Consider the following 12276-nt stretch of genomic DNA (forward strand, 5'->3'; position numbering starts at 1 on the left):
TAGGGTTGTGCCCTGACAACCTCGGTAAGGCCTCGGGTACTGGCAGGGAGTGGTTCCTACATATTAAAGCCACTTTATTTATTAATTCAGGAATTTCTCTAGGTAGTTATCCTTATTTGCCCATCGAAGTGTCCAGAGGCTCAGAGGTAATTCTGTGGACAAAGAGGGTGAAGACAGGCTGAGCTGAATCCGCTTGCGTTAGGGGATCAAGTTCACAGAGCGGTCACATGAGCAGGACATGGTCTTTCGAGCTCAGCGGAGAAGGGAGAGTGGAACAGAAAGGCGCTCTGGACATTCCTGACTTCTTTGGAAGATAGTGGAGCGTAGCTGGCTCAGGGTGGACCGGTAAATCCACTCTTGTTGTTATTGTTTTATTCTCGTGTTCTCCATGACAATCGTGTTGTCAGTCAACTTTGGTGGGACATCAGGCTGTCAGTACATCTCATTATTAGTAAATTAAATGATCTGCAATTTGGTGACCAGGCTTCTGCATCAAGCGTTTTGTTAGAGAACAAAATGATGGTCTGGTGGTTCCACCCACCGAACTGTCGGGTGAAGAAAAACATCAAGAATTGTGATCTAAATACAGAAAAGGATTCATGTATTTGAAACTTTTTAAAATGTTTTCTATCCTCCATTCTAAGTTTATAAAGTAAATGAGACGGTAAAGCCAATAACAGAATAAGTATCAAAATAAAAATAAGGACACCTTAATGAAAAGGAGGCCGTGTTGCAAAGAGGGAGGAGGAATAAGATAAAGACCCCAAGTTCAGGATCAGCGAGTCACTGAAATCCTCGAACCTCACTTCTTTCTTCTGTGAAAGGGGATCATAAAATCTACACCACTGGTTGTTAGTGAGATCAGAATGAGATAATCTATCTAGAAGTTAAACAGCACTCAGATTCCAATCCTACTGCTTTCCTGAGTGGACGGGATGGTGCCGTGAAAGAGGCATGTGAGTTTAAGTTGCACAGACATTGGTGTGAATTCTGGCTTTGACATTCACTCTCTGCATCCTTGGGTGAGTTCATCTCATCTCTCTGACCCTCGGTGTCCTCAGCCTTCAAGTGGATTTTGTCAGAGCCCCCATCCCCCAAATAAGGTAAAGAGCATGGGCTCCGCCAGAACACTTGGGAGCTACAGAACTTGCTGGTTCCTGAATCGCATGTTCCCCCGTCCAGGGCTGTGTGCTCGCGAGTGCGGAATACGGGCCGGTACCTCTAGCTTCCCTCGCGGCCAGTGACCTTGCTGCTTTTCCGTTTGCAGCCGTCCTCCGGAGGGCCGCGCTGGGCATGGGTACCTTTCTCGGCGTCTGGAGGAGCACGTGCCGTAGTGTCCTCGACCAGTCACGAAGCTGTTAAGGCCGTCCCAGGGACGTGGGCGCCAGGAGAGGAAGGCGGCTTCGGGGGGCCACATCGCCATGCCTTTCGGCCTGAAGCTCCGCCGGACACGGCGCTACAACGTCCTGAGCAAGAACTGCTTTGTCACGCGGATCCGCCTTCTGGACAGCAATGTGATCGAGTGCACGCTGTCCGTGGAGAGCACCGGCCAGGAGTGTCTGGAGGCGGTGGCCCAGAGGCTGGAGTTGCGGGAGGTAAGAGCGTGTGTGCTGGAGGGAGGGGGGTCTGAGCCAGAGCTCACTGAGGGGATCGGCCCCTTGCCCTTGGCACCTGCCCGGCTTTCCAGCCCCAGCCCTGGGTGTAGAAGGATCCTGCTGTCCGTGGCATGGGCTCGGTCTCACAGCTTCCTGCATCAGGAGGCCTGCCCCGGTGCCTGCTGTGACAAGCAAGGATCCCGCCCAGAGTTTGCAGGGGGTGGCGACTTCCCTTTTGTTCCCACCGGTGAGGAGGGCTTCGGGGGGAGCGTCTCAAGTCATTGCCTCTCCTTCAAACCCTCGGTTGGGTCACTGGCAGTCTGGCATGCCAGCTGCACGTCTGGGAGAAACCGCCCACGGAGGGGACAGATGCGGCTGCTTGTAGTTTTTGTTTGTTTCTATATTTTCCTCTTCAAAGAGGGGGCAAAACTGGAAAAGCATTTAAAAGGAGCATGACCAGTGAGGCTTTTTGTGGGAGCTTGTAAATGGGCATTTTGTTCAAGATGCTCCTGACCCTCCTTTTCTTGGCGCCGTCGGTGAGACTCCTTCGGGCCTTACGCGGAACTGGGGTTGACCGTGAAACGGTCACGTTATCACTGTTCAGATCGAGACTCCTAGGAGGGTATGTCCTTTATGCCAGCACGCCCCACTTGTCCTAGCCTTACAGACATTCGGGAAAACAGGCTTTGGTGAGAACCTCCCCACCCCTCCCCGGCAGGTGTGTCCCGAGAGCCAGTGCCAGGCGGGCTGGGGGGTCAGGTGACGTGATACAGTGGTTACCAGCGCAGAAGGGACTGCAAGCCCTTGAGATCTGAGGACCAGGAGAAGCTCTGTGGTTGTCCTAGGCCTTGTGCCCCCATCGCCCGCCACGTCAGGGTGGTGGTATGCGGGGGGAGGACCTGCTGGAAGTGACGGGGTTTGATGTCATTCCACACAGCCCTCGGGGTCCACCTTCTGGTCGCATCCATACAGGAATTGGGGTCCGGGAAGGTCTCTCCCCTTGGCATCCTCCGCAGGCCGACTGCCGTCCTCCAGGGCACTGTGTTACCTGAGCACTTCTGTCTCCTGCCAGTCTTGGTGTTTATGCTTTGGTGTCTGTGATCGGGGCTTGCTTTGAAATATATTTTCTGTGACGGAGACTCCCCCGTCCTAAACATACATGCAGCTTGGTAGCCGACCCAGCGGAAAAACATGGGAAGTGGTGTGACCTTGCTGGTTGATCGCTGGTTCCGTTTTGCTTATTGGCAGCGCATTTGGGTGTCCCTATTTAAATATATGCGTGGCGTAAAGGAGAAACCTCAAGTCTGGAAACGGGTTGGTTAGAAGACTGGTCTAAATTTTTTGCAAAAAGTTTAGTTATAGACATTCCACTTTTGAGTATTCTCAGACACTCACATTAGGGTAACCATTCGTCGCGTGCACCGAGAAACACTACAGCATGCACGTGAGCAGCTGTAAGCTCAGTCTTTCCCGTCTAGAACTTGGGTTCAAATTACAGTTCTGTGACTTAGGAGTTAGGTGCGCGTGCAAAAGTTACTGCCCTCCTCTTGGCCTTGGTTTTCTCACCTATAAAAGCAGAATAATGATGCTTGCCTTATGTATCATATGGGGGCTGTTACAAATAATAAAAGAGATTCAGTATGGGAAATGCATAGTGCTGCATCTAATAATTTATAATTGTCTCAATTTTAGTGTCTTAAAAATTTTTGATTGAAGAAAATCTTGAGCAACCGCAGTGTGCCAAGTACTGTGTTAGGACTTGATGAATGGAGTTAAATAGGGTTTAATTCTGTCTTCAAGCTATGCACAGGTGAGTAGGGGAATCCAGCATTTAAGTGAAGTGAAGATGGGATGAGATCCATGCTAAAAAGGCAGTGCAGAGGCAGGCCTGAAAGACAATAGCTCCCCTTAGTGTTGTGCAGTACACAGTCGGTGCCACTGACCGTGGCGGCCCTGGGAGGGGGAGAGGATGTTCGGTGAAACACGAACAGAGCCTTTACTCTCTGGGGACTAGAAGGATGCCTAGGACTTCAGCAGGTGGAAAAGCAAGCAAGGCCATCCAGCGCATAGGGAGTTGGGTTTTGAGGATGCAAGGATTCAGAAGGACAGGTGCCATTCTTGGGGGCTAAGAAGGCATCTCCGTGAATCACCAGGTAGAGCTAGAGTCTGAGGTGCCAGGGGATGGTGTCTGGAGACGTATAGGGTAATAATTACTCTGAATAGACTTTTGTTTCACTCAGCGAGAGGGCAGAGGTGAAACCCGGATTAACCCACAACTGTGTTGTCACAAAGGACAAAGCGGTGAAGTCCAGATTCTCCTGTCAGGTGTGGGTTGCAGTGTGATTGATCTTCTGATGCTCCGGTGGGGCTGACAGTTAACACGGGCTTTATTTTGACACGCTCTAAATGGGCGCATCCGCATTGGAGCAGATCACTTTCTTTTTTTAATTGTGTGCTTTTGTTCTGTGACAGATGACATCGAAGGTCTGGCCTTTTGTGAGACAATACTTATAGCTGTTCTCAAACGGAAGGTTAGATCAAGCAATCCATGACTGTGTTCTTTTTCTTTTTTTAAACATTTTCCATTTTATTTATTTTTTCAGCGTAACAGTATTCATTCTTTTTGCACAACACCCAGTGCTCCATGCAAAACGTGCCCTCCCCATTACCCACCACCTGTTCCCCCAACCTCCCACCCCTGACCCTTCACATGACTGTGTTCTTCATCTGTGCGCGCGCGTTTGCACGCACACACACACGTCAGGGAGGAATGTGTTCTCCCGGAAGCAGGAGGAGGAGGAGATGAACACAGAGTCTGCTCTGCTCACTTGACTTGCTTTGTATTCAGGTCATTTTCCAAATAGAGCTGATGGAGAGGAGAAAGTGAAAATCTGTCTATAATATAGCAAAATGTTTAGTCTTTATTAAGGCTTGGAAACCGGATTATGGTGGCTGTTTGGCTTTGCCATTAGAAGTGCTCTGGAGTCTAGATGTATCCTAGACTTTATATTGGGCGCAGTCGTGAAGTGTCTGCCTTTGGCTCAGGTCATGATCCCAGGATCCTGGGATCGAGTCCCACTTTGGGCTCCCTGCTCAGCGGGGAGTCTGCTTCTCTCTCTCCCACTCCCCCTGCTTGTGTTCCCTCTCCCCCTGTCTTTCTGTCAAATAAATAAATAAAATATTTTTAAAAATATATATATAGATTAGCTTTATATTAGGAAAGGAAAATTAATTTTTGTTTGATTTTTGATCTACACTAATTATCATTTGTTTTGTCACTTTAAAAAATCGATTTTTTAAAAAGATTTTATTTACTTAACAGAGAGAGAGAGAGATCACAAGTAGGCAGAGAGGCAGAGAGAGAAGGGGGAAGCAGGATCCCCGCTGAGCAGAGAGCCTGATGCAGGGCTCGATCCCAGGACCCTGAGATCATGACCTGAGCCGAAGGCAGAGGCTTAACCCACTGAGACACTCAGGCGCCCAAACTCGATTTGATTTCGTAAAGCCGTTTTGGCTTTATAGCAAAATTGAGTGGGAAAACAGAGTCCTGTGTACCTCCTGCTCCCCCAGTCCCACACCCTCCCCCACACCGGAGTAGAACATATATTACAATCAGATGAACCCACGCTAACACATCAGAGGCATCCGGCTCCGTAGTTTACGTTGGGGTTCACTCTTGGTGTCGTGCATTCGGTGGGTTTTGACGAGTGTATAAGGACACGGATCCATGTGGCAGACTTTTTGAGAGCCACGCCTGGTTTTGAATGAACCGATGTGCTGCCATTTCAGATGGCATCGGGAGGACCCAGGCCAGGCTCCTCGTGTCAGCAAATGCAGTCAAGGCCTGAGGGAAGCTGGATGGGAGAGGGTGGTCCTCGCTCCCAGAAGCCCTGGAGGTTAGAGATGAGGGCAAACAAGGAACAAAGCAAAGGGAACAGCCCGTGCTGAGGTACAGAAACAGGGAAGCACATGGAGTTTTCAGAGAAGGGCAGAGTTCATTTTGCACTGATCTGTGTCCGTGTGTGTGCATGTGTGCTTGCACGTGTGTGCGGAGGGGTCCCGGCGGGGAGGGTAGGAGTGCAGGAAAGCAGGCAGGAGTCTGCATTTGACTGGTTTGATGTGTGTGGCTGGACAATTTCAACTGGATTCTGTTTCTGAAATGTGTCACCAAAATAATTAAAATAACCGCCACCTTTTAACACGCCACCTCTTGGGCTGAGCACCCACCCTGTGTCCATTCGCTGAGCTCTCTGAACTCCGTGAGGTGGCTCCTGTGGCTGTCTCCATGGGACAGATGGGGACACCACAGCACAGGGTGACCCTCTGGCCGTGCGGGGCTGCCTCAAGCCCAGGTGGGCAGACTCTGCCGCTCGGTTCCCAGGCTGCCTGTGTAGCCGCAGAAAAGGAGCCGCGGTGAAATGCTTTGGGAAACACCCTCATACGTGCTGTTTTTTTAAAAAGGCATTGAACTCAGTGTTGCACCATTACTTTAGCCTCCCGTTAAGTCCTCTCTGAACCGTTCAGAGAATAAAGCGCTGCGGTGAGATGTGAAGCCATCTGAGCGTTTCAGGGCGGAGCGTGACGTGAGCACTTTGCATTTTAGGAAAAGTACCAAATAGCGAAAGAGAATGAGGATGGGGTGACAGGAGAGACAGAGCTAGCTGGGGGGACTGAACAATCCTGCAAAGAAGAAATAAAATGGACTCCTTAGGAAAAAACCATTTTTTAAAAATGGTTTTTAAGTTCAGAAAAAAAATTAAGTATGAATTTCTGGCTAGGAACTCCTTTTTTTTTTTTTTTTAAAGATTTTGTTTATTTATTTGAGAGAGAGAGAGAGCACAAGCCCGGGGAAAGGCAGGCAGAGGGAGAGGGAGAAGCAGGTTCCCCGCTGAGCAGGGAGCCCAGTGTGGGACTTGATCCCAGGATCCTGGGATCATGACCTGAACCGAAGGCAGACACTTAACCTGCTTAACTGACTGAGCCCCCCAGAAGCCCCTAGGAAATTCTTATTAAGGAAAAGATACTCAGAAAATTAGAATTCTGATAATATGATTAAAACATGTTTGCATTTATGGACATCACCCTTTTCCTATCAAATGAGATCGCAGGTGGAATTCAGTGTATCAAATGGAGCTGTTCTGCAGAGGGGATGGATACCTGCAACCCTGTGTCCTTGTGCCCTTCCTACCTTCCCGTACAAGCTGAAAATCACTGACCTAGGTTAAGAGAGAAATAGCTAAAACAATGTGTCTTACGTCTGACTCTCATATTTAGAAAATCGATGCATGGAGAAGCAGCGGGGTCGATAGCTATGAATGTGCGTGTGGACCTGAGTCTGAGCCCTGCCTCTGCCACGCATTACCTTGGTAATCTTGGATAATTGCTTGGCGGCTCTGGGCCTCCGTCTCCTCCTCTGTTAGTAGAGATGGTGAGGGTAGTAACCTCCATGAGTTTTGGGGAGGATTAAAAGAGTTAGTTTTTGTAGTGTTGCCACAGTACCACAGAGCTTGGCACATGGGAACCACTCAGTGTTTCTCCTCTGTGAGACGCCACGTGGGCTCTCCAGACTCTGCCACAGCACCTCCAAAGAGTGGGCTCTTACCTTTTCTAAGTCTGCTTGTTTCACTTTTATTATTTTTTTTAAATTTTTTTAAATTTTTTTTTAAAGATTTATTTATTTGATAGATAGAGACCACAAGTAGGCAGAGAGGCAGACAGAAAGAGAGAGAGGAGGAAGCAGGCTCCCCGCTAAGCAGAGAGCCCAATGCGGGGCTCGATCCCAGGACCCTGAGAACATGACCTGAGCTGAAGGCAGAGGCTTTAACCCGCTGAGCCACCCAGGCGCCCCTTGTTTCACTTTTAGATGGCTTGAATTGTTAGAAACTGCGATCATGCACTGAGCCAGTACCTTTCAGTTTCTTGAACAGTGATTAAGACTGTAGTGTCCAATATGGTAACCACTGGCCGCATGTGGCCATCGACCACTTGAAGTGTGGCTAGTTGAACTAAGATGTGCAGTTAGTGTAATATACACACCAGATTCCGAAAATCTAGTACGATAAAAGTTAAAATAGCTCTTTAATCACTTTTATATTGGCTACATGTTGAAAGCATACTATTTTGACTATATTATTTTAAATAAAATTTATTAAAATTTCACTTCTCTGTACTTTTTTAATGTAGCTATTAGAAAATTTAAAATCAAATATGGGCATTACATTATATTTCTATGAAACAGTACTCTTCTAAGAAAGGCAAGGAGGCCATGTTGATAAGAATAAGGAATATTAAGAACCGTATTAGAATATTAGGAATTCCAATAAAATGTAGAAATATGCTGGAATTATTTCCTTTAGGGATATTCCTGACTCTGCTTTTTTTTTTTAAAAGATTTTATTTATTTATTTGACAGATCACAAGCAGGCAGAGAGGCAGGCGGGGGTGAGGGGGGGAAGCAGGCTCCCTGCTGAGCAGAGAGCCTGACATGGGGCTCAATCCCAGGACCCTGAGATCATGACCTGAGCCGAAGGCAGAGGCTTAACCCACTGAGCCACCCAGGTGCCTCTCCTGACTCTGCTTTTAACCAAAGAATAATAAATGGAGGAGGAATAAATACTTTCACAAAGGTACCTTCCCAGCTAAACTCTATTCAAGACAGAACCATTGCTTTATCAGGAAATTTGCTCTTGGGAATGGCAAATTCAGTAACTGTTGGCCCTCTCCTATGGCTAGACTAAGAGCCCTGGTTTCTAAAGGAGACTTAAAAAATTAAAAAAAAAAAAAAAGCCCTAATAGTATCATAGGGTGGATGATGGTCCTCAGATTTATCCCCTTTATCTTTTGCAAACTTGTTTTCGTTTTTACTAAAAGGTGATTTGTCCCAAGCTATGGACTACAGTACAAATGTCCCACATTTTGCTGTTTTCACTAATGGCTGGAATTTGTAAAGATACTGAATCTTAACCAGCTTAAGCTAACTTACATCAAGGACATTTCTGTGGTTTGATTTTATGCGAATTTGTGGGCGTTGGTAACATAACGTGCGATGATGCGAGTATTTAGTTCAGTGGAATACCTCGTTTCCTTCAGCAGAGCTGGCTGCATCTGAGAGCCTGAGCCTCACCATATCCGTATATGTTTGTGTTTGCACCGACCTAAAATCACACTGATCAAGAATCAGCTGAAGAGTAGACTGCTGGGAGATCTCCGGTCTTTGAAGTTTGTATTGCTTTTTGCCTTTGTGAAGATTATAACGAGAGATCTTGTTCGCACACTGTCAGTTCCCAGACAGAGGGAGATGGCAGGCGAAATACTTTCCCGTCTTAACTTACAAGTCTTCGTCTTTCTGGATATTTTGAGTGAGCCGTACAGCTTCCGAAGAGTGATTTTTCCACCCCTTGGCTGCAGGGTTTGCTTCTTGAGCCGTGGTACTCTACAGTCTCTTTTCCCATACTTTTAGGAAAGATGGGCGAAGCAAAGGAAGATGGGGCGGTTGTTAATTACAGACGCGTCAGTTACAGAAATCCCAGACCTGCCCAGAGCAGAGATGGATGCACGCAGGCCATTTGCTGCCGTCCTCCAAGTCCTGTCCAACGGTTTATTTTCCAAAGCCTCTGGAATGAAATGGCATCAGGTGCTATTTCAGAGTCTGCTTCTAGTCATCTTTTTTTTTTTTTTTTGAAGATTTTATTTATTTATTTGACAGATAGAGAGAGGCAGAGACGCAGGCAGAGAGAGAGAGAGGAGGAAGCAGGCTACCCGCCAAGCAGAGAGCCCGATGTGGGGCTCGATCCCAGGACCCTGGGATCATGACCTGAGCCGAAGGCAGAGGCTTTAACCCACTGAGCCACCCAGGCGCCCCTGCTTCTAGTCATCTTTTGAAGCATTTTCCATGCCTCAGTGAAAGTTTTAATGCTGGTGTGTAATTCCCGCCGATTTTATGTGGAGGCATACCAACTCTCTCTTAATTTACAACCAGAGTGCTGGCCATGACAGGCAACGTAATGCAAGATATTTTAAACTCCTGCTTCTGGATGATTAACTCTTCCAAATGCTTGAGATAAGATCATGGGTTTAATTCCTGGTAATTGCCAAGGCTGCATCTGTAACCCTTGCAAAGAGCATCAAAGCCGTACCATTGGTCGCAAAACTGGAAAAACAAAATCCTCAAAGAATCTTTCCCTATTAATAATAGCTCACGTGGGGGATACCACCATCTCTCCAGGTAAATGAACAAATGACAAAAACCTAAACTATTTTTAAAGGCCTTCCTTCCCTAGAATCTTTTTCTTGGTACTGAAGAGGGATCTTCCTTTGGCCCTAAAATACTCATACACCAATCTGCCCCTGAAAACGAGCATATTTTGATTGCTTGCATACATTTCTGCTTCCTCCATTAACGTGAAAAATTCCCAACCAAACAGACCGGGAAACCACTCATATGAAAATGTCATGTCAGTGTGTGTCTTTCCTCACACTGTTTCCTAGTAGTGCCTTTTTAGTCCTTGCCTCAGAGATGCGGTTCCTTTTCCAAGGAAAACCAGAGAAATTAAATGGGATTTATAGCTCACCCAGAAGATCATGAGGATTAGCTGGACCTGGCTTAGGTTTGCAGCTTCAGAAAGAAATAAAAGCACCTGGGGGACTTACTCGGGCGAGAGGATGGGATCCTCTGGGTCAGGGAGGAGGTGGTTTCTATTTGGAATCACCCTACCACGGTCTTCTGAACTACGTGGCAGTGGTTAGCAGGGGAACTCAGCTTTCAGGATTCAGCGAGAGTTTTAAGTTGGCAAGTCAGTTATGAGCCAGCCTGGTGTGGTCCCAGCTGGGCATCCTGATGGGCTTAATGGTCCCTTGGCTAATACACAGGAGGTTGATCAGTGCACCTTGCTAGTTTCAGGGAGATGTTCATTTCTTGTACCTTTTCCTGGGAGCCACTGTATAGACATGGCGGAATAACCCCGAGCAGGGAGAACTTTGAGACCGGGTCTTTCTTCTCTGCTGAATACTCCAGGGGAAGATATAGCTAGAGGAAAAACAGCAGAGGTGGTAGGGTGGCAAGGGAGGAAGTTACCTGGTGGGGATCTGGTCAATGGATTTCCTTTCCCACGAGATAACAGAATTCAGCATCTCTAAAATTAGGTTATTCTGATATCTTCCAGGTTACCTGCCTCTCTCAATTCGCCCTTGTGCTGGACACCCCATTTCTTGAGTAGTTATGTAGTTATCTCATTGGGTACATGCAGAGTGGGTCACTCCAATAGGCTGTGTCCTCTTCAAAATACCACATTGCAGCAATAAAAACACTTTATGCCATGAATTAGGTTTTTGCAGTAGAAGTGGTTTATGTCGTGATTCACAGCTCTGTGCTGTTCATTGTGGCTCAAGACTGTTACTGTGATTTCTCTTGTACCTCATCCTCCTTTTCATCATAGGCACGTGAGCGCTTGTGTCTGTGTACATGCAAGTGCGTGTGTCTGCCATGGAACATTCTTAGTGTGCTTTTGGGGGAAGATCAGGTCTGATTTAATGATGGGGTGGGTCGGAGTGAGAAAAGGAAATTTAAAATACTAGCCTTCAAAGACCAGGAGCAGTAAAAAATTTTTTAAAAATTTTTGTTTTGGGGGGCGCCTGGGTGGCTCAGTGTGTTGAAGCCTCTGCCTTCGGCTCAGGTCATGATCCCAGGGTCCTGGGATGGAGCCCGGCGTTGCGCTCTCTGCTCAGCAGGGAGCCTGCTTCCTCTCTTCCTCTCTCTCTCTGCCTGCCTCTCTGCCTATTTGTGATCTCTGTCTGTCAAATAAATAAATAAAATCTTTAAAAAAAAATTTTGTTTTGGGAGGGGGGCAAAATTGATTGTAGAATGTGGACCCGTTCTATTTTGAATGTTACTTATTGGAGTGCATGTTGTCATTTGAATGAAGTATAGATCATGAAATTATACCCCCAAATGTCAAGACTGCTTTTAGTGAAAGTTAGTAAATCATGGTTTGACCTGTGAAGCAGTTGCAAAGCTTGTCTTCCCTTTCTCCACCCAGGCTTATGAAAGGGCTCTCTTCCAATGAAAATAACCATTATGTAGCATGTAACTATTTACATGTATTACCTCATTCATTCTATGCACTCACTCCTAGCCGCCCGAAAGGCAGTGGTATACCCTGTGCACCATAGAGGAATTCAGTAGAAGGCAGAATTGCCTTGGACCCTTTCCAGACAGTTTATTAACTTAAGTACCCAGATTACGTCATTTTCAGGTTGACCTAAGCCTATATCATAGATTCCCCTAGGACAGCATCAGGGTGATATTCCAGTGTCCCCTAACACCCATAAGCCTCTAAATAAAATCTTAGGGGAGGCACTATTTTGTGATTTATTTTTTTCTTAAACCTTTTAGGTTTTTATGTTACTTATAGGTCTTCCAGCTTCTCCTTTTGCCTGCTTTTTCTCATTTATTTTCAGATAACTTCTGTTTTCTAATTCTGTGGTTCATAGACATGCCAGGAGTGCTGGTGGACAAGATTCTTGAGGCTTGCCTGCTTCCATTTGCCCGTGGTGGTGATGATGGTGATGGCGGTGACGGTTGTAGTGGTGGTGATGGTTGTGGTCGTGGTGGTTGTGGTGTGTTGGTGATGATGGTGATGGTGGTGATGATGATGATGATGGTGGTGATGGTGTTGGTGGTGGT

At 46.9% G+C, this 12276-nt stretch overlaps 1 protein-coding gene across 3 annotated transcripts in view; it reads left to right on the forward strand.

Moving 5' to 3' along the window:
- Positions 1-12276, forward strand: part of PTPN14 (protein tyrosine phosphatase non-receptor type 14) — a 177373-nt gene that overhangs the window by 67831 nt on the left and 97266 nt on the right. For 2 of the 3 annotated variants that reach the window (XM_045982491.1, XM_045982492.1), the window contains exon 2: positions 1268-1595. In XM_045982491.1, coding sequence (XP_045838447.1) covers positions 1422-1595 — 174 coding nt within the window. In that variant the 5' untranslated portion in view covers positions 1268-1421. Of the gene's footprint in view, positions 1-301; positions 346-1267; positions 1596-12276 lie in introns of those variants that run through there. The other variant, XM_045982493.1, reaches the window with a different exon arrangement.

This window comes from Meles meles, chromosome 17, assembly GCF_922984935.1.
Source record: "Meles meles chromosome 17, mMelMel3.1 paternal haplotype, whole genome shotgun sequence".
NCBI classification, from domain to species: Eukaryota; Metazoa; Chordata; class Mammalia; order Carnivora; family Mustelidae; genus Meles; species Meles meles.